This window comes from Pyxicephalus adspersus, chromosome 3 (assembly GCF_032062135.1).
Source record: "Pyxicephalus adspersus chromosome 3, UCB_Pads_2.0, whole genome shotgun sequence".
Lineage (NCBI taxonomy): Eukaryota > Metazoa > Chordata > Amphibia > Anura > Pyxicephalidae > Pyxicephalus > Pyxicephalus adspersus.
Genome location: NC_092860.1, coordinates 114448808 through 114472754, shown reverse-complemented (window position 1 = coordinate 114472754; position 23947 = coordinate 114448808). Strand labels below are relative to the sequence as shown.

At 35.6% G+C, this 23947-nt stretch overlaps 1 protein-coding gene across 2 annotated transcripts in view; it reads left to right on the top strand.

Annotated features, from left to right (window-relative positions):
- HPGD (15-hydroxyprostaglandin dehydrogenase) overlaps window positions 1-23947 on the top strand; it is a 46520-nt gene that overhangs the window by 9086 nt on the left and 13487 nt on the right. For both annotated transcript variants that reach the window (XM_072406066.1, XM_072406067.1), the window contains exons 2-4: window positions 5052-5175; window positions 6546-6652; window positions 13397-13493. In XM_072406066.1, coding sequence (XP_072262167.1) covers window positions 5052-5175; window positions 6546-6652; window positions 13397-13493 — 328 coding nt within the window. The remainder of the gene's footprint in view (window positions 1-5051; window positions 5176-6545; window positions 6653-13396; window positions 13494-23947) is intronic.

Below are 23947 nucleotides of genomic sequence, written 5' to 3'. Positions count from 1 at the left end.
TTAGCTCAGCAGTTATCCAGAATTCTCTGTGTACTTTGCATTGACCTCACCGCTGCCTGCTTTTCATTGTACATAGTTTTTTTTTTTTGCTAGTTTTTCTAAGCAATTCTTCCTGCCCTGTTGCTGTACTCAAACGCCTTCCATTACTGCCTGTGACCTCATTCATATTATATCTGCGTATGGTTTTCAGCATCAAATAACAAAGTAGAGGCGTTGGGAGATTCTTAAACATCCTAATTTTCTGTAAATAAATGTTACCTTGCTGTCATCACATCTGGAAGAATGAAAGCAGAAAATGTTTAGCCCTGAAGGCAAGACTAAATTCCAGGAAGGAATGTTCTCCTATCTGTTAGCTATGGGATATATACAAAAACAACACGTAAAAAGCTGAGCTAAAAGGAAAACCAAAACACAAATGTTGTTTACGGGGAGATGAAATCCAAGTGTTGACATGTGTCCAGTTGTAGGCTGCTGAGTAAACCAGATTTCATGACATAAATTAACAAAGCCTTAAAAGCAGGTTTGAAGAAGGGGTTTTAGGTTGGTGCATGGAATAGGGCTAATTATCACAGCAATCTCAAATATTAAAAAAGGTTTTTAGAATTTGGGTAATTTATTTATGTATTTACTTGTATTTAAATAGACATGAATCATAAACCTACAAACAAAATACCCAGCCATATCTTGTGTAAACAAAGTGCATTCAACACATTACGGTTTGCATTACTGGACACCTATCATATGGGAGGGTCACTATTTACACGCTAATAATTAAAATGTGAAATATATTAAATTGTAACTTTTTCTAGTAGGGGGCAACCATCTATGTGCACCAGTTACCTATGTCACTATTATTATTATTATTATTATTATTATTATTATTAATAAACAGGATTTATATAGCACCAATGTATTACGCAGCGCTGTACATTAAATAGGGATTGCAAATGACAGACAAATACAGACAGTGATACAGGAGGAGAGGACCCTGCCCTGAAGAGCTTACAATCTAGTAGGTGGGGGAATTTCACACACAATAGGATGGGAGATATGTAATGGTGGGAAGTAGTGATGGTTTCAAAAGACAGAAGAAGATGGGTAGGCAGGTTTGAAAAAATGGGTTTTGAGCGCTCTTTTAAATAAGCAGAAAGTAGGAGCAAGCCGAATAGGACGAGGAAGAGCATTCCAGAGAGTTGGGGCTAGAAAAATAATTGAAAACGTCCCAAGAACAGTAGGTAAAGGGAAATCTTCCAATGAGGACACTTGTTCTGAGGATGACTGTTAAAGAGCACAATTCTTCTCATTTTGGGAGATTTCCTCTAACTTCCTGGAACAGAAAAAAAAATATCTGGCAAGTGGTTTTAACTTTTCCCCAGCTTATTACAAAACAAAAAAGCCTTAGATACGAATACACTTTTAATATACTTGGACAAAGACTATAGGTTTATATCACTTTACGAGATGTCTGTTATCTGTTAACTATGTCCATTGCACAACAATCTCACATTTGTTTTATCTAGGGACCACAACATCCACAAAAGGGATCATCAGGGCTCCACCATAAATTTTACTACAATTTACAGCCTCTTGACTCTTACAGCAGACAGATGTCTATCTTCATAGAGGTCACATTTAATGTTTAGGAATAATCAAACTCCTGTGCTTAATTAAGTTTATTTATGGGCTGGCAGTCTGAAGGAAGGAGAAACCCACACAGCATACTGTAGGACACGTTTGTGACATCACATCTTTTTTGTAGTTCTAAATGGCAAAGAAAATCATGGTGGCGTTGAACTCTATAAAGGCATAGGGAAAAATGTAGCCACTGAGAAGAAGAAAGTGCTGGATACTTTTTTTAAATAAAAATACTTCCAGGGACCTGAAAATGGAAAACATGCCACAAATATAATATACAAAAATGTAATAATATAAATATAGCCTTTCTTGTAGGAAAGTACTGCCCAAAGTTAGGTGTATTATGCCAATCGTACTCTTTGAACTTTGTATTGACCACAACAACTTCCTGCTTTTTACTGCACAACGTATGACCTCAGCACTTTATCCTTCCCTATTAGTCTAAGTTAAAGCCTTTAGTAACTGCCTGTGAACAATGACTAAATTTCTAGTAAATCGGTATTTGATTTTAGCATTTCTGATTTTGACTTTTCCGAAAATCAAAGCAAAAGTGTTAATTTGCTAAAAAAAATATAGAATATTCACAATGAAAAGGTCTACATGCAGTAGACGTGGTAGATAAAGTGAAGTTGTGTTTAATGGAGTACCATACCAGTCTGAATTAATGTTTAGAATTAATCAGACACTTGTTTGTGGTTAAAAGCTCATGTAGGCAGGCATTCTGAAGGTAGGAGAAACCCAGACAGCATACAGCAGGACATATCGGTGGCCCTTTTGTAGTTCTTAAACTAAGAGAGCATCAGTGGGTGGATACCTGTATTAAAAATGTATTTCCAGGTAGTTCATGCAAATTGAAGTGAAAGCACAGCATTGGACCTGATTTATTAAAGCTCTCCAAGGCTGGAGAGGATATACTTTTATCAGTGAAGCTGAGTGATCCAGCAAACCTGGAATGGATTTCTTGCTATTTGCTAGCAAATGTTTTGAATCCTGGACGAGATCCATTACAGGTTTGCTGGATCACCCAGCTTCACTGATGAAAATGTATCCTCTCCAGCCTTGGAGAGCTTTAATAAATCAGGCCCAATGCTGTGCTTTCACTTCAATTTGCATGAGCTACCTGGAAATACATTTTTAAAACAGGTATCCACCCACTGATGCTCTTTTAGTTTAGACCCAGTAAAATAGGGACAAGGAAGATACTGGGGAGCGTGCATCCTTAAAACAACATAGCAATGACATCTTCCATTTCACTATCCTGACAGGGTTTCTTTAAGAGACACAGCATGCCCAATTACGGACTCATAAAGAAAAATGAATCATCTATGAAACACCTTGGCCTCTCTATAACTCCTACAAATCTGTGTTCCTTTTTTTAGCTTTTAAATTTTACCTATTTATTTTAGTGCCCATCACAGGTGTTGTATGGTTTTTGCTCAGTTATATGAACAACATATTTTATGAACACAAATATTAAACACAGCATTGTGTTGATGCCCAGGAATCTGGCATCTAGGCCAGTTATTTTTATTAGCTGGAAGAATTATGTCCACTTGTCGGCAATCACAAATTCCTAACATCAATATTTGTAACAGCAGGTGTGATAGTGGATTTCTTCCAAGCATGAAACCCGTCTTGCATTGCTCTAAAGCCAAACCAGCACTTTGATCGAGACTGATGAACCTGGAATAAACAGCGTGTATCCATGCAACATAACATCGGCTAATTAAATTGCAATAAGATATCTTTGGATTAAAAAGAAATAAATCATATAGCATGTGATGTGCAGCACTTGTCCTTACCACAGGGGGTGCACAGCAAAGCAGGGTTCAGGGGCATTTTAGTACAGAATACGGGGCTGGTTGCTGTGGCACTGTGTACAAATATCTGCATTTTGTGTGTTATGAATATTAAGTGTACAATGGAACAAAGCTATGTTTATTTCTATTGGCTATGCATGTTTTAGTATCCAAAGGGAAAAATGTATTATGCAAGTTGCCTAAAGGAAGAATTAACTTAAACGTTTTTGACTAGGTGATTTAAAATGGTAAAAAAGTTTTACAAATGTAAAACAAAGTTACCATGATACCATAAGGGGGTCATATCCATACTACTTATTTAGGGCTTTAAATATTCAGAAGGAAAGTCCTCCCCAAGATGAAAACAGTAGGTTTGCAGTGTAGATAAAGTTACCAAAAAATCCCATAGTTGGAATTTAAAGTTGTAGAGTGAGGAATCTAAAAAATCATCCAAAATTAGAGACACAGCTGTATCTTAAAGTTTGATGTCCAACATTGAGCACAATGTGCAGTGTACATTTAAAGCCCGTTCTTGTTCTTGTTGACGATTAAAAGCCATCACAAATATGTTCTATCACAAATATTGGTAGACTTATTTCCAGAAGCTTGGATTGCTCACTGTGTACAGATATGTTTATTCCTTCTGACTACTGTGTGCCTCCTCTGCTTGTTCCTCAGTGTACTATTGTACAATAACCTTAGCACCGTCGTCCCAGTCTAGTGCAATGACCTCAGCAGCTGTTGAGTTCCTTATAGTTTAGTAAATTAGACATTCTGTCTACTCATTGGCATGGTTTCTTTTACTAGTAATATGCAATAGCCACTGTTGTAATTATACTAAGCTTTAACGTCAGTTCCATATAATTCTAGGTGTATTATGCCATTCGTACTCCTTGTACTTTTCATTGACCACAATAGCTTCCTGCTTTTTTTCTGCACAATATATGACATCAGCACTTTGTCCTCTCCTATTAGCCTACTTTAACGCATTCATTAACTGCCTGTAAACAATTAATATATTCTTAGTAAATCATTTTTTTGTTTTTAGCATTCAATATGAAAATATTAGCATTTTTTGTGTAGATTTATTTCAGAATAAAAGAAAATGGAATATAGAGTGTTCACACTGAAAAGTCTACATTCATTAGGCTTGGTGGATAAGGTGAAGTTGTGTTTACTGCAATCATCAAGTCATGTGCAAATCCTACTTTTCTATTTATTTTCACTTGAAATGATATTTAGCGGCTTCACCATATTTGCTTAAAAGTGCATATTCTCTTTGCACAGTTTATATTCTTTAATATTTAGTGGATCAAACTCAGTATTTTGTGATACCATCGAACATCATATCAAGTCTAACCACCAAATACACAGTGGTTAATTGGTTACATTTGTTGGGCAAACTGGAGAACCCAACTGCTGAATGTGCCTACCCCAATGGATGTCAATGTGGTTGGCATACTTTTCAGGCTTGCCAGCATTGTTTAGAAACAGTTGGTGTTTATCATGATCATGTTAAAAAAATGTTATACAGATGACAAAAGTATTTTGAGAATTAGTTTTTTTTATCTATTAGTGTAAGTGAATTGTATTTGATGTGATTGTCTCTTTCTACAGCTAGTATTGGTGGACATGAACCGCATAGCAGGTGAAGAATGCAAAGCTTCCTTGGATGAGCAGTTTGGAAGTCACAGAACAATGTTTATCCAGTGTGATGTCACAGACCAGGAACAACTAAAAGGTACTAATAAGTGAAGACATAAGGTGACTGGTTATTTATTTGACTGTTGTTTCACAGCATTGCAGAGATCACTTTTAATAAAGCTGATATTATTTAGCAGACAAACAATCCGTCCTTATTTAACAGATTTGCCAGCAATGGGTGACTATGTAATTTTGTAGTAAAATTTAGAAATAGTAATAGTAAAAGAGTGTAACTGAGCATTTTTTTGGTAAATTGGTACTAAAAATCTGACAATTGGATTGTTTGTAGAGTATATGATTGGTATACATATTTCCTGAGCATTTATTCTGACAAATTAATTATATGGAATATATTCATACATCACAGGTAGAAAAACAAAGGTATTGGACTGGAGTTTCGATCATGCTCTTGCTTTTAAAAGGTTTGGATCTCCTTAGCAACTACACTAGGTGACAAAGCAATCTGAGCTTGCTAATGTGAAGCCAAACCTCACCATTGTAACGCTTTAGTTGTTTAACTGAATTTCTTTTCTGCTGCACCAAGATAAGAGTAATTCTGGCTGACTGATTATAGGAAAAGCAACACGTATTCATAAGAAAGGGTCATAAGCCTGCAGGTGCCCTGCTATGTTGAGATATGGCCTTATACCCTTTATTATCAGGCAGATGCCATGTCATTCGCCAGTTTATTCATTCGTAGTATAAATGGGGTTAAGGTTAAAAACAAGTTTTGCTTCATGACTCTTCTATCTCTTTCATTTGTCAAGGTCCGACAAAACAATGTTGAATATCCTCAATTAGGAAGTGAAAAAACAGTTTACAAAAGTTTAGGTTAAAATACCTGTCTCAAACGAGGTCAGCTCAAACAACGAATATGTTGAAATGAAACTCCCTGTAATAAAAATGATCCAGGGATATAGACATTCAATTACTTTGCGACTACCCGGGGGTGCTTGGTAAACATTGGCTAATATGATAGAGGATATGCTTAAAATTAATTGGGAAAAGCTGCATTATAGGACAGGAAAGCTTGATAGGTTGGAGTAGATGGGAACAAGTTGAAACTTTACAGGTAAAGTTTAGTTGTGCATATTATTTTGGTTGTCTGTTCATTTTAATATGCAGTTTAAACTAAAAGTAGTATCTTTTACATTTTGTCATTGCAAATACATGCAGTTAAATAATTGGCTTCCTCCCAAAATTGTCCTTAGACTGTATAAAAGACATATGACTATGGTAGGGACATTGTGAGATTGTGGGCCCCTTGGAGGGACAGCTAGTGACACGACTATTGACTTTGTAAAGTGCTGCGTAATATGTTGGCGCTATATAAATACTGTGTAATATTAATAATAATAATACATATTAACGTATTCATTCTGAAATTATATGTACATTTTTTTGTAGATGCCTTTCAGAGAACAGTGGAACATTTTGGAAGGCTGGATATATTGGTAAATAATGCAGGAGTGAATAATGAGAAAGACTGGGAGAAAACTGTTGAAGTGAATTTGGTAAGTTATATACATTCATTGAAACAAAATATAAATTAAATGATTTTAAAGGGGGTCATGTCACTTTTCTCTACCTTAGGAGAACCTAACATTTTATTTTGCTGATATACTTTATATTAAACTAAATGCTAGTTTGAAAGACTAGTAAATGGTAAATTCTGTGCAAATTTAATTAGATTAGTTATAAATAACTAAAATGTGTCTATTATATAACAAGAGTATTTGGTGAAGGTTTGAAGGGGATTGAGATAACAGAGCTAATATGTAATTGAAATAAGTTTATATTTAATGAGAACAAAGTCCAAGTAAAGAAGCTTGGTGTTTATAACAATCACAATTCCTGAAAGAGTTGCCAACCAATAGCCGTTATTTCCTGGTATAAAGGTCTGATACAGTAATGTGATTAGAGTGGTCAATGTTTTGTAATTGAGGAAGGTGAGTATTTTATTATTGCCACATATTACCATGCAATTATTCTTACTTGAAACTGTATGTTCTTTAATGATTGATTTTAGGGTTTTCCTATGACATTTTACAAATATGTTTCTGCCTCTACCCACTTACCATCAAAAGACACATAGGTCTTTACAACAGTCTTTACCAACTTCTTGCATAATTCTGGGTCAGCCTTTGTCCATATAACCTATGGTGTTGAATTTCATAACAGCTTGCAGCTTTGGAAACCTTATATGACCCCTAACATGAACAATGGTATTGAGGTTATCATGAATGCAAACAAAACTGGAAAAGATATAAAACCACCTAAATTAGCAGCTAAAGCTTATTGGTACAGATGCTTTCATTCTGCTTCATACCCATAACTTTACAAAATCTGGCCATTATTCTGATGCCATATCAAGTGATGCTGCCACAAGACCCCAAGACACACAGAAGCATAAACTAGGGACTAAACAAATGGTTGGGTTACACACAGGGCATATGCATGGGATAGTCACATAGGGACATACTCTGAGAAATGAGAGAGATGGCAATTAGGTGATATCCTTTAGCGATAGAGGAGGCAGTGTTCTGCGCCAAGATTATACCTAGTACAGACAGGGGGGCAGAGCAAATTCATTTAGTAGTATAACATTTGTTTAACATATAATATTTCTTGCTTGAAGTGTTTTCTATAGTCCCAGGTGACAAGTGATTGTTTTATAGCACATGGAAAATTAGATTTAGCTTCAGAGTAACAAATGATAGGCATGAAAGTGAGGCTAAAAGGGCAATGTGTGCCATTACATTATAGAAATATATGAAAAATGTTTTTTTTCCTTTGTGCATTTTTTATTTGAATTAATGATAATAATGAAAATAACAATAAAAATAATAGGAAGAATTAAGATCCCTTTTAATATATAAGTATATCCTACTCATGTTACCTATGCAAAACATACATCTGAGATATACTAACCCAATCGCCCTGTATTCATTACAGTATGTTGTGCGTGGGTGTACTGGAGGCTAATATAAAATGTAGGCATTTATGCTATATATACAATATACAATTGTTAAAATACAATTGTTAATGAATACTTAGCTAGATTAAATCTGCCTGGAGTTTAGTTTTTAAAGAAAAATCCATGGAAAACAAAGCATTTAGTAATAATCATTCACTATAAAAATGTCCCTAACTTTTTTGGGGAATGGGAAATATGTTTGCAGCATTTCTGTGACATCAGCCCACCTAGTGGAAAGTCTACAGGAACATTTAGATGTTTCCAAAGAGGACTATGTCATCTATGGACCTATTTGTCATGCTAAGACTAGTGGATACTGTGGATGCTGTAACCCAAAATAATCACCAATTATCATCTTCATTGACAATTATTGAGTGTCTATGACTTGATAAAGTCATAGGCAGCAGCAAAACAGTTATTTTCACTTTTTCTGGTCACTGCCTAAATAATTTCTTGTAAAACTGTAAATATTTTAAATGAATATCAGAAAACATATTTTCTGCCTTGTTCGTAATTAAAACATATGCCGTTATTGTAGATTCTAAGCATTAAAAGCTGTTAGATATTTTTTTGGATTTTTCCAAAACACATTTTGCTGTTACACAAAAACAGATATCCAACAAAACATCTTTTCAGAATTCGTACAATGTACACAAAAAATCTGTCAATGTCAGATTGCCTGTATATTAAAACCTTAATCATGGTTCAGTCACGGTAAATGTGCCAATCCCATATAATAAACAGAAAACATTCCTTGCTGCCCAGGATCCTCCCTTTAAAACAGCACTATTAAATCATATTTGTAGCTCATAGTAGTAATCCATCTTATCATTCTTGTTTTAGTGCAAGAAATGTGCTTGCTCTGTGCATGTCTATTAGCTGGCTTGCTGCTCCGAATAAATCCTAAAAGATCACAGTGGACACAATTATACAGCAGTTAGAAGGATTATAGTGTGTGCTGTTCTGTGATACACTGATCATTACATGCTTGCTGTCTTCAGTGGCATAATTATAACCATTTCAACCTACATTGATGCTTTGCGGCCTGGGGCAGAAGGGGACCCCACCGCAGAGGTTGTTGAGGCAACAAATACAAAAAAAGTCAATGTGCATGTAAAGATAACAAAGATTCAGTAATTGTATCATTAAACCCGATCTTCCAATATCTCCATTCTAGAAGAGCGGACAGTCAGCCACACAGGAGTCTTTGAGATCAGACCATCATTAGTCATAATAATTTGCTGTTCTACTTGGTGTTGTTAAAATTTTAATAATACCATTGCAAGCAGAAACAAATGTAAAGTTTACAATATACCAGCACAACATAAACTATTTTGTAACCTAGTAATTCTCCTTTCTAATGTATGGTTATTTCACAAAATGTTGTAAAAATGCAGCCTGAAAAGAGAATAAAACATAATATTTTATTGACATAGAGGAAGGCTGGGCTATTGACGATAATATAGAAATAGTGAGTTGTTGGGTATTGTGGCAACTCATAGGTAAGATGATGATTTGCAAGCAGCTCTTTCAGCAACAGATTTTTGGTATTATCACTAAATACCACTATGACATTTATGACTTAGATTCTGGTTAACCCAGGCTGATTTTCTAAAGAAATAGAGACTGTACACATAGCAAAACAAATGATTACTTTATAATGTGTATGATAACTTTACATCAACACTAAGCATGGTTGCTCAGAGGTTACCACTCTGACCTTTGCAGTGCTGGGTCCCAGGTTTTAATCTTGGCAAAACATTTACATGGGATCCCTCCGGGTACTCTGGTTTCTTCCCACATTCCAAAAACAGGCCGTTAGGATAATTGGCTTCCTAACAAAATTGAATGTTACATATGACTATGATAGAGATTGATTGATTGTGAGCCCTTTTGAGGGACAGCTAGTCACATGACTTTGGACTGCGAAGTAACGCGTAATATGTTGGTGCTGTATAAATACTGTGTAATAATGATAACCTGTGTTATATGGGGAGGTAATGAAAGCAGAAAGGATTTTTCTTTGGTTTATTGAAATGAACACAGTGTCATGTTATTTACTAAGCTCATCTACCATTCACTTAGATAAAGGAACACTCTTTTTCTTTGGTAAATCAGCCTAATATAAGTAAATGGAACAACTTTTACTTTTTGAAGCTTCTTGTGTGAGTATTCTTTCTTCTTTTTTAGAATAGTCATTGTTTGAGATCCATAACAGATAGCAGCTATCAAGTGTAGAAAAATGTATTTGCCTAAGAAATATTTCCATGAAAATGTATGTTTATCTTTTTCATATTTCTCTCTCCAGTATTTGCTTCAACTAAGCTGAAATAATTACATTGTAAATATGAATAAATATCCAGGGCTTTTGTTTTTACCCTTGCAATTCTGTGTACAATTCCCTGATGGCCAGAATCCTTTCTTCCTTACAGAGAAAATTAATCCTGTACATAAAGTTCTGCAAACAAGGGATTCCCAGATCAACCCATCACTGTCCCACTGCAGTCAAATTGGATGAAGTGGAATTATGCACACCACTGATTGTTCAGAAAAAAATATACTTATATGCTTGGTCTACCACTACACTACCAAAGTAAATTAATGTTGAGAAGTGGTATAGTTTTCCGCAATTGGAAAAATCCATCAACAGTTTTCTGCTTCCTTTCTGACATATTGCAAAATTGTTCAAAATACATGTGTTATTTTTTTGCCTTTTCAAACTTTTTGATTAGGTCCAGAATATGCTTTTTTCTTTTTACCTAATGCAATCCTCAACATATACCTGTGTGTAGACTCTTCACAGTATATGCATATTCTAAAGAAGCAGTAAAAGAGTCTTAAAACAAACCATCACTGAGCTCATTAGCTACGTGTATTGTTAACTAATTAATTCTGAAGGATTGCTTCTGTGCCTGATAAAATGTCCAATACTGACTTGCTTTTGGAAATACATCTAATAGGGTGACCTTACATAAGCCTAAATGTATTACCTAGTGAACAGAAGCCAAGATCATGATGACAATTTTGGAACCTGGCCTTTTAAACAAGCAGTGGTGGAATTCACTCACACTCCCACAAAAATGCATCACTGGAAATTATTTAAATATGTCTAAAATCCTTTATTTTCCCAAGCATATGGAAACACATAATTTGGCATACAGTCCCCTGGGAGAAAATCAATATACAAATATTTTTGTTGTATTAAGCTAAGTTAAGCTAAGTGTGACTGCAGTACACAATGATCTCCAGAAAAGCTTTAAAGTTTCTGCTTAATACTGCTAAACTTTGATTCAAAAATAGAGATTTAGGCAGAGATTAAGCCTTTATAATTAAAATGTAAGCTCTTGTTTCTATCATGGCAATGATTGGGGCTATATTCCAAGCTATGAAGGCTAACCAAACAACGGATAGCATGATGGCTAAGTGTCTGGAAATTTGTATTTGGAGCACTAGGGTCCCACGTTACAAATATTAGACTATGGTAAGGGACATTAGATTTTAAGCTCCTCTGAGGAACATGACTATGTTGATGCTATAAAAACACATAATAATAATAATATGTCAAAGGTTGATCTTTAATGCAAAAACAAGTCACTCTGTAAACAGCAGAATGGCTAGCTCTGACATCAGTTCAATAAAAACCTCCAATGGAACCTTGCTGATCGGATCACCTTTGTGTGACGTGCAGAACTATAAACAGAGCAACCTTGGGACAACATTGGGATTGGACTGAAGTTGTTTCACATTAAAAACATGTTTGTGCAGCATTATAGCTTTGCTGGATTTTATAAAAATCCATTTTCAGAAATAAAACATCCTCAGCTTTATATATTTATTCCAAAAGGAAATCCTTTGGATTAAAAAAACACCAAGAGTGATATAATTGATATCTCTCGTCTGGTGTTCTGAATAAAGTACATTATGTGTTCTTTTCCTTGGAATGTTACCTTTTACACAGAGAGCCTTCCCAAAAAAAAAAAAAGATCTGTGTGTTGTCATGAAGTTGCTGAAATGCGTAAATCACTGTATCAACAAAGATACCACGCCAAAAAACCATTCTGCTCAGACATGTAAGGAATTATCAATTCTGGGCAATGTTTGACAGACTGTGACAGACATGATTGAGTTGCAATAACTTCACAGGCATAGTTTGTATCCTGTATGGTACGTCTACTCACAGGATACTGGTTTATATATTGGATACATTTTTTAAAGGGAGCTGCATTATTTGGTGGGGTTTTATATTTTGCATTTTTTGCTGTGATTTACTAAAAGAATTTAGGGTGATTACTTGTGTGTGTGTAAAACTACACTATTTTAACCCTTCACAGTGACTTTTATGTACAATACAGAAGTTGATCCAAATTTTATGATTTGTCAAATGAGTAATAGGTGAGAAAATAACTTTAAATTCAGACACCTGTTCTGGAGGCAACAATAAAAAAAAGGAAACGTTGCCTGCTTTACAGAAATCACCTCTTACTACTTTTGCCGAACACTTTAAGCATTTCCTAAGGACAGGGTCTTCTCCTCTTCCTGTTTCACTGTCTGTATCTGTCTGTCATTTGCAACCCCTATTTAATGTACAGCGCTGCATAATATGTTGGCGCTATATAAATCCTGTTTATTATTATTATTAATGATACACATTAGGTGTGTCTTCTACGGGATACAAGTCTTATTGTGACCCAAAAGCTTCCAAAATCTTCATAGCTCTACTGAACATGTTAAGTTCAGGATACATTTACACATCTTGGGTGAACCTGAAAGCCTTAATGAGTAGACATGGAATGTGATTATAATAAGCTAAGCGTAAGCATAAGCGCTTTTGGCGCCTGGGTAAAGAAGAAAGCTTTAGCATTAGATTTACTTATTTTGTTTCACTTGTTTGGCCAATGCTGAAACTGTGTGGCTAAACTATAAAGATTGGGAGTCTAGAGCCTACGAGGAGCCAGAAGATCTTTTATAGTTCAGTAGTTTAGCTTTATATTCCAATAACTGTACATCAATAATTTATACATGCAGTACACTATGACGCCTGAAATAGGGTCCTACAGGTTATTTCTACTTTAATAAACATTTTGCCAAGGGCTATTGTATTTACTCCTTGTGTAATGTTCCTCCTATAGGTCTTTAGAGGTTTAGCTTTCAATCAGTAAAGTTTTAAACCTACTGCTTTGTAGGTCGTAATCTCTGATTGCAGGTTCTGTACTAGAAAAGGCATTAGAAATGAATCTATGATGGATGTACAGCAATTTCATTCCCACATTTTCTATTTCAGATTTCAGTTATTAGAGGAACATATATTGGCCTGGAACTTATGAGCAAGAAGAATGGAGGTCAAGGGGGTGTCATAATCAACATGTCATCTCTGGCAGGTATTACATTGTTCTGTGATTAAGCCGCTAATGATAGAAAAGTGTATTAGGAGGTGTTTTAAAACAACATGTTATATCCAATGAATGCCGAAGAACATACGCAACAATCATTGGGTTATCATTCTTATTTATCCAAATGATTGTAATGAATAGTAGCACATTTCACCAATTTGCACTCTGTTATATGCCCTTATTTGCTGGTACTTCTAGGAAAAGTGGGGATTATGTATTTGTTCAAATTTAAACCCCAGATAAATAGACAGTTAACTGTAACACTGTTTATTTTCCCACCTGCCTAAATATGTGTAATTCTGTATAGCTGGCTCTTTTTGAATTACACAAATTTACACCCTGCACTGTTTTTATTTAATTGTTTATTCTTCCTGATTTAGCTGTTTAGTTTCCTATGCCACCTCTCCACTTCCAGCCTCCTCAGTGGACATTGTATCAGAATCTCCACCTCTTTTCAATGGGCAAGCAATTACAAATTGTTCATGTTGAACAGTAAACATAAAAGTATTTTAACTGGATATTTAGCTGCTTGTGCGCTGCCAATTCTATCTAGAAAACATCACCAATCTTGTGTCCAGCTTCTAGGCAAAACGTAGCTAGGAGGTGTAGCAAAAAGGAACACAGATAGAGGGGGGTCCATAATAGGTGAGTATCATAGGGGGCAGTATAAATTAGAACTTTGCCACTTGACCACAACTGAAGCAGCACCTTTTTGGGGTGGCCATCAGGGCTGTTTTTGTGTGTGCCCCAAACAGATTTCTACCAGTTTATAGAGTTTTTCTACTTAGGAGCTCCAAAATATTCATGCGCTCGGGGTTTAGCACCTATATATCTGAAATGGGTATTCTGGCCCTAGTAGCCATATTTCAACAGTGCAAACCTTCACACTGGTTTAGAACTGCAGCAGGATCAAGCATTCCTGCACAACTCCCAGCGCCTGGCACCTTGGCAGCCACTTGGTCACGTATACCACAGCAAACACAGATGCACAGATTTGACAGCAGGTTACAGTGACCAGTTCAGCACTATTCACTGTCACTTCTATTTATTCTCAATGGGGCTGCCATGGGTAGAAGCTTCTTATAGCATCTCCTCTGAACCAACGGTTCACTGGAAAAACTGCACCGCAGCCTCATTGCCTGTCTGAACATAGCCTTACACAAATATAAACAAATACATGTACAACTAATGCCATACTCAACATAGTAAAATAATTGTTGAGCCACTAATGGCCTGCTGAACATGATCTCCTTTCCCTTAGTAACTCAACTCCAGTGTGTTCTGTGTGTGATAATGTTATCTTGTTTACTTCCATTGCTTTTTTGCATACACAATGAAAGTCTTAACACATCATCACTCACAGAGTAAATGTTTTGGCTTTAAAAAATGTCATTTCAGGAACCATAATCCTATGTCACCAGTAATAGAATAGTGATGTACAAACGCTATACCTACAGATGACTCTGACTTATATAAGGGTTACATAATCATTTATACAAGATAGATTATGCTTGTTGAGATTACCCTTGTGTACATATGTGGCCAGCTGTTCTGAGAATGTGTTCATAGCAGTGTATAAACAGCTGAGGAAACTCAAGTGTCTGCACATCTACTACATTGACAATGTTCTTTTTATAGCTCTGGTTGCATGAAAGCAGGAAACCCAGACTGCCAAAAAACAGCAGGAATGGGGGTTTAGTATGTAAAAAGGAAATTAGTTTTGTCTTGCTTAGCTCCTGTGGGCCCATTCATGGTTTTCAAGACACTTTCATTTAAGCCACGACTATAGTACAACCTTATGATAAAACATTGTTAAACATTTGTCCCACTTTGTGGTGTTACTATTGAATAGAGAGGGAGCAGCTGCTCTGGGGTCCATAATGTTAGGGCTAGACCATGACTGTTGCCTTCTTCAAGGGTGATATGGACAGAGGAAGAGCATGTGTTTAAATGTCACACAAGGGCCAAATGGTGGTTAGTTGCATGTGCAGATCCATCATTTTTTTTATGCAGAGGTATTTATTGACCAGCTTGTCAATAAAATGTCCATTTACGTCAGTAATCTCCTGATGTTCTTCATTATATCCTTCAGTTTTCATTTTCCAAAGTGGACAGATAATAATGCTAATAACTTTTCCTAAATTATTGTCTTTAATAAATATAAATCACTGGAGTCCAACAAATAGAAAGAATAAGTCTTGTCTGAAATATTTTTATTTAATAAAGTGGGATGTCTAGGAGAATAAATGCCTTAATCTATGATACATATAGTAAACAACAGATATATATTAGCTACCAAATATTACTCTACTCTAATTTATTGCCACATAAAGTTGGTGTGATACCAGTGAGGACCCATAAAGGGAAACAAATGGATCCTCACTCTTATCTTTTAATTACAAACATTTGGCCATGGAGACTTAAATTACAGAGTTCACTTTCCAATTATGTTTGTGACTGAATATATTTGCAGTAAAGGTAGACATGTATTGCCCCATCTGTTATGCATCCTCTCATTCAGAATACATTGCTTCACAATAAATTATCCAGGCTATAAACATATCACACATCTATATTCTATTAAGGTTGGAACCATAATTCATTACCCTTCAAGTCCCTTCCCATTGTAACACAAGGAAAGGTTTATTGTAAACCTTTCCTTGTGGGGCCAGCATACTTAGTAAATTTTAGCCAATATTGTGTCAGATTTAATAGTTAAACAAAATGATAAAAGGGGTTCCAACATTTCTCTACGAGGAAACTCAAGTGTCTGCACATCTACTACATTGACAATGTTCTTTTTATAGCTCTGGTTGCATGAAAGCAGGAAACCCAGACTGCCAAAAAACAGCAGGAATGGGGGTTTAGTATGTAAAAAGGAAATTAGTTTTGTCTTGCTTAGCTCCTGTGGGCCCATTCATGGTTTTCAAGACACTTTCATTTAAGCCACGACTATAGTACAACCTTATGATAAAACATTGTTAAACATTTGTCCCACTTTGTGGTGTTACTATTGAATAGAGAGGGAGCAGCTGCTCTGGGGTCCATAATGTTAGGGCTAGACCATGACTGTTGCCTTCTTCAAGGGTGATATGGACAGAGGAAGAGCATGTGTTTAAATGTCACACAAGGGCCAAATGGTGGTTAGTTGCATGTGCAGATCCATCATTTTTTTTATGCAGAGGTATTTATTGACCAGCTTGTCAATAAAATGTCCATTTACGTCAGTAATCTCCTGATGTTCTTCATTATATCCTTCAGTTTTCATTTTCCAAAGTGGACAGATAATAATGCTAATAACTTTTCCTAAATTATTGTCTTTAATAAATATAAATCACTGGAGTCCAACAAATAGAAAGAATAAGTCTTGTCTGAAATATTTTTATTTAATAAAGTGGGATGTCTAGGAGAATAAATGCCTTAATCTATGATACATATAGTAAACAACAGATATATATTAGCTACCAAATATTACTCTACTCTAATTTATTGCCACATAAAGTTGGTGTGATACCAGTGAGGACCCATAAAGGGAAACAAATGGATCCTCACTCTTATCTTTTAATTACAAACATTTGGCCATGGAGACTTAAATTACAGAGTTCACTTTCCAATTATGTTTGTGACTGAATATATTTGCAGTAAAGGTAGACATGTATTGCCCCATCTGTTATGCATCCTCTCATTCAGAATACATTGCTTCACAATAAATTATCCAGGCTATAAACATATCACACATCTATATTCTATTAAGGTTGGAACCATAATTCATTACCCTTCAAGTCCCTTCCCATTGTAACACAAGGAAAGGTTTATCGTAAACCTTTCCTTGTGGGGCCAGCATACTTAGTAAATTTTAGCCAATATTGTGTCAGATTTAATAGTTAAACAAAATGATAAAAGGGGTTCCAACATTTCTCTACATTATTGAAAATGTTGCTTTTAGGGAGATTTCCCCTCACATCAAGTTTTACCAGAAAGAAGGTGAAAAAACCTTTCCATTGGAGGCTCTGCCTGCAGCAAACCCTAGCAAGAGTTCTAACCCTTCACTATAGAAAGGACAATACAACACAGCTATCCTGTTAAACACATCTCTCTATAATGGGTGGTGCATCAAATCTTTGTGCCTTGGGCACTGCTAATATTCAACACATGAGGGTTGCTTTGGAATTAAACTCAACGCTAAACTATCCCTGCATTGTAGAAGACAATCTATGTTGCAGTTATTTACAATTCCCATTTTGTCTTCAGTCCAGTACTCACTATGTTCCCATTCAAGCACTGACCATACCTATTGGTTGATACTTTAACTAGGCTAAGCCATGACAGCAAACCATATGACAGCACGTTGGCCTAGTAATTGGTCAATCAGGCCCAGAGGACTAAATTGTAAGTAGGTAAGTAGAACATACAAGCATGTGCCGTATGTATGTACCAGAATTTACATTGGAGATGCTACATAACAATATTAGATTATTTCTTTATATTGCTGTTTTGGCATATTGCTAGAAGATGGAATCTAATTTTGAATACTTTGTGCCTACCCATTAAAACATTATTGAGAAATCTCATTAACCAGCAGTGAATGCTTTGAGTGAAAAGCGACAACTTTTTTTAAACTGGTGAGCCATTTATTCTATTGATAATCAGCAGACCCCCTAAGAAGATAAGAATCTACAGTTCTTCAAAATTCCTTTGTTTTGCCACTTTGAAAATAATTTTTGCTGGGTTGCTATACTTAGTGATATTTATGGTTCGAGCCACATCATCTGTTCAGTGCCCATAAAGTCTACAGAAATGTCCTGAGTTAAACCGATGATTCAACTTTTAACTGCACTCAGTTGTGCTTGCACCTGAGTGAGTTACAATATTACATCCTGGTTTGGAGCAAATCCAGGAGCCATTTCTGAACAATAATTGTTCTTGGATTACTTTATTATGTAAATTTCAAAATTCATTCTTAGCAGAATACCATGGCTTTGAGTTTACCAGCCAAGTCATCTTAATTATTTGATTATGTGACATAGACAATGTTTCGTAATTACAGCAGACACAGAAAAACATGCTGGGCTCATTATTGCTGGCCTTGTATTAGTCATAGTTTGAATGATCCATGCTGTGTGTTTATATCCATGTGCGTGTAGCGCCCTTACAAATATTTTGTACATTGCCAACAAACGACTGTAATTACTGGGGTCATTTATAACTCTGAATAATATTGTTCAAGTGGATGTTGTATACAATAATCTTTATTTAGTTTTTTATGAGCATGGTCATTGTATTACATATTTTTTTTTTATATAGTAAACTTCCTGCTATGTTCTTGTGCATAGAAATAATATAACTAAAATATAAATAGTATCTGATCCCATAACATTGAAGCATATCTGAATTTAAAAACAAAAAAGTTTTCCATATTGCAGCTTTCCTTGATTAGGTGGCTCCAATAGATTTTTTTCTATATTTTTCCTTTTATTTTTACCAGAGACCCAATTGTTAGAGTAGCATATACTTTAAAGCTAAAATACATTGTCTTTTTTGTAGACTAATTAGACAAGGATGTATATCAATAGAATTCTAATAAAAAACAAGTATAGGTGTAAAGAAGATATGTACTTCACTTGTTCCTAAACAAAGGTTCCCACCCTACTACAATGCAGTATATCTTGTTATGTAAATTATCCTATAACAACATACAAGGTTAGATATGAATCTATATTACCCATGTGAAAAATTATTATGTATTTCTTCTTCCTAGTAGCAGATTAAGTGCACTAAAGGTGGTTATAGCTTTCTGTTTCTGTTTAATCAAGGATTTTAAGATTTTGTATGGGCAGACCAAGTTTTTCATTGACCTAGTTACTCACTTATAATATAGTAACTATATTATAAGTGAGGACTGTATAGGACCGTATGCATAAGTTCATAAAGTATCCATAAGGCCAAGTGGAAATTGATCATGGTTGTTAAACATGGGAAAATGAGGACAATGTATGAATAGCATTAGATAGTTGTATAAACAGAGTTTATAGAGATAGAGATATAGTGGATAGAGTTTATTTAGTTAAAACAGAAACTAGTAGGAACCTAATTGGAGATATGGGGCCTGATTTATTAAAGCTCTCCAAGGCTAGAGAGGATACACTTTCATCAGTGATGCCGAGTAATCCAGCACACCTGGAATGGATCTAATCTAGGATTCAAAACATTTGCTAAAAAGTAGCAAATTACTTGGAAGAAATCCATTCCAGGTTTGCTGGATGACCCAGCTTCACTGATGAAAGTGTATCCCCTCCAGCCTTGGAGAGCTTTAATAAATCAGGCCTATAGTGTCTGTTATGGGTTTTTTACTTCAGAATGGCTCATGGTCTGCAATTTAAAGTGGCTGCAGAGACGTGCGTAATTGTACCCAAGGTGGTGTGTGGTGGCTGACAAAGAAAGAGTGGTCAATGCAGATGACCATCGATCCAGTGCCTTCATGAACCTTTGACTTTGTTTTAACCCCTGGCAGTATTCCCGAGGGGGGCTCGAGGTTAATTTTATGTACGAAAAGCGGTAACCCCAAGCCGCACTCGGGGTAGCATTGTAAAGATCCTACCTGCTCCCCACGATCCAGCAGTGTCCTCCAGCAATGAAAGGCCAGCTTCTGTGTCCCCTGGCATCGCATAGAATTTTGAACTTGATGGGATGCGTGAAGCATTGGTACACTGGGGAGGCGTGGCCTAGCAGGAAATTTAAAGCAGATTACATTGTAAAAAAAATCTAAATAATAATGAATTAATACTAGTTTACAATAATATTGCACCCTTGTTTGAAATTTCAGTGTTTTTGATTTGATTAAATAATTAAATTAAATTTATAGTTAATATATTATTTTAATATTTTTATAATTGTTATTTATAATTATTTATTATATTATAATTTATGATTTGTGTTTCAAATGTTATCATACACAGGAGTTATTCCTAACAAATACAGGCCTGCAATATTAAACAACAAATTTCCATGCAATGTACAATGTACCGGTTTTGACTTTAAAAATACTGACTTAATCAGACCGCCATGGAAGTTAATTTTGATATAAATGTCACTGATGTTATGTTAATGATGTTGTGGTTTATAAAAGTCTGTCATGGCCATTTTTTATCCCAAAATGGCAGCGGCATGTTTAATAATGATATAGGGGTAAAAGGGTGGTTTTCGTAAGGTGGAGTTTGAGCGTAACCCCCTCTACTCTACACTAGTCATGTTTCAGTTTCCTTTTAAAATCTTCCCTGATGTTTCTGGCACAAGCTGTCCAGCAGATGCTCATACTATATACAACACAGCTAGTAAATTTATTGTACAAAGCATCATTCTGCCCAAATAAATCAGAGAATAAACAACAGCATTGAATCTGAGCTGCTTATAACTGTCCATAAGCCACAATGTTTTTAGAACAAAGGCCATCTCTTTACTAACATCCTCAAAGTAGATTCAGTTTTACACAAAAGCTTTTTTACATATTTCTGGTCCTTCACAAGTAACCAAAGAATGTGGGTAAAATGAGCATTCTAGTAATACTATAGTAATGTTGTGTTTGAATTCTATAATAAATTTGTTTGATAGTTTAGAGCAGGGGTGTTCAAACTTTTTGAAAAGAGGGCCAGATTTAGTGAGGTGAAAATATGTGGGAGCCGACCATTCAGCACGTACTCAGGGTTAGTGTGGGCGTGGTCTGCACCGGTTCCTCACAGCACACACCCACCGGGGTGACATGAGGGATTCCCTGTGCAGAGAGTCCGGTGTCAGTATGGGCTCCGTGCAGAGCACATTCTTGGAATCAGATTGGGCGTAGTCAGTGTAGGATCCACACAACACACGCCCACTATAATTACGTAGGGGATTCCCTGTGCATACATGGGGACTGTCCTGCCCATTATGCCTGGCGAGTAGCGGGCTGATAATTGCAAGGCAGTTGATCAACTCTAATGAAATATAAAATACCTTTTCTGTACGCGTTTATTTTATACTGTGATCAACAGTGCTGGCGGGCGGCATATTATTGATTTTATGACAGAAGCTGCGGGCCGGTATAAATCTGAACACAGGCCGCAATTAGCCTACGGGATGGTTTTTGGGCATGCCTGGTTTAGAGAATTGCCTAGATTGATGAGCACAAAACCAAAATTGGTAATGTAAGGCATTTACAGTGTAACTTATGCTAGTGGAAGACCTCACATCTAACATTCTTGGAAATGAAGAGAAGTTCCATGGTACCTGGTTCTTTAGGAAACAATGCCAGTACTCTGCAAAATATAAACACTATTGGGGCCCAAGATGGATTGATGATGTGTTCTTTTTCATGAATTTGTTTACTTTTTTGCAGATGACAATACTTAAGGGAAAATGTCCTGCTATCTCCTTACCCCATACTCCCTAGCTTTTCCTTATTAGATACCCAAAAGTACTGAAAGTATGCACTCATGTGCCAGGTTGTAGCAGTAGTTAGGCATAAAACATGATTTGACATTGCCTATATTAGTCTAGTTTATTACTGAATAAACTGAAATGAATTTGTCTAAAAAATACATTCTGAAAATGTTATTGAGTTGGCAGTCTTGTGCATTGCTGTTTCTACAAGTCCTATTTATACTTTATGCAGTCCTATTAAATGGGAGTAACTTTTAAACCGTAAATCTTAGCACCAAACCCTACTAAAGGCTATTAGGACTTAATCTTACAAACACATTCTATAATTTTTTGAGGTGAAAAAAAGCATACTATTGTTAAAAATTGGGCATGGAGATCAGGACACTGGCATAGGGACCGTGTACCAAAACCGTGTAGCAAAACAATATTCTACGTCAGGAAGAGGGTATCGAACATAAATAAAAGTAAACACACGTCAAATTTGTATTTCTTAATTCAAATAGAAACACCTAAACATACTTACTAACACCTAAAATAAACTTTAATTATGTATTTAGAGGTAAGTCAATGTCAGACCCCTTAAGTCACAATAATGTAGCATTCGCTGTGCTAAATGACAGATTAACCTGACTGAACAGGGAATAATGTGTGATCATTATTATTATTATTATTATTATTATTATTAATAAACAGGATTTATATAGCGCCAACATATTATTTTGTGACCCTGTTGTTATAATTCAAAGGCCATGCACTGGATTATGATTTAAACAATACTCCAGGATTATTTTACTATCATTTTGATGGACCAAATAATCACATAAACTTTACAAATTTCGGAGGTAAATCTGCGTAAGTCACTTCTTCCAGCAATGTAAATCCATATCAATCAGAACGACGCCACATTCCCTTTGCTAAATTACAGATTAACCTGACTGCAGGAAGAGTGAAGGAAATATTGGTTGACCTCATTGACGATATTATTTGGTCATTGACATCATCCAGGATTTCCACCATTTTTATTGGTCATTGTAAGTTTCCTAACATAGTTCAAAGGTCATGGATTGCATTATGGTTTAAAAAAATAGTCTAGGCTGCATTCACTATAAATTTGCTTGGTCAAACCTGCAGAAGAAACACAAAATTTGACTCAAAACGAATCTCCTCTCTATTGTGGAGTAATTTCTCTAATATTTTTGGTGGTTCAGCTGGTATCACTCTGTATTGCTCATTTCCTGAATTACATTCCAGTTCTTCCCCAGCTGCTTCAAATTACCCTTGGATGTTTTAGTAATAAAGGCAGTGATACAAAAGAATACAATTTGGCAATTAATATCAGAGAATTTGAAATAACCTGTAAATTTTCCAGCCACAAGTATTCAGTAATCTTGAAGTAAAACTACACTCTAGGCAGAAACAAAAATTTCTAATGAATTTATATATCTATGTGCCATTACCCTTATTCCCCAGCATGGTAAGAATGACAAATATTTAAAGCTTGTTACTTGTTGTTTCTGGTAATTTAGCAACTGAGATTTTACTAATACATAAATGTTACTTTGCTATTTTATATACCGGTATATAATATTATCCTCTATGCAATAGTACTGGGGAGGGCAGCAAAAGGAGCCAATCTAGTGTGCTGCAATGATGGGATGAGACCAAAGTGAGCTAGGGGAAGGCCGGTCATCCAGCTTTTTTTACTTAACTGCAGTAGAAAATGGTCAATCCTCCTCTCTCCTGTTCAATGTACAGAAATACAAATCCATTTATTGTTAAAACAGCACTAATAAACTCCAAAATTTAGATTTAGGTCTTTGCTTGAACTTTAGAATTAAATATTTTTTCAAATGGTATATATGATGATCTGCAGTGCCTTGCAGATCCATTGAAATATGCTCATCAGCCCCTTTACATAAATAATTTATAGTTCATATAGTCATCACAGAGTTGGACTAATGAATCTCAATTTACCATTTAAAACTAAATTCTATACACGCTATATGCACTCACTGAGCAAGTTATGAGCA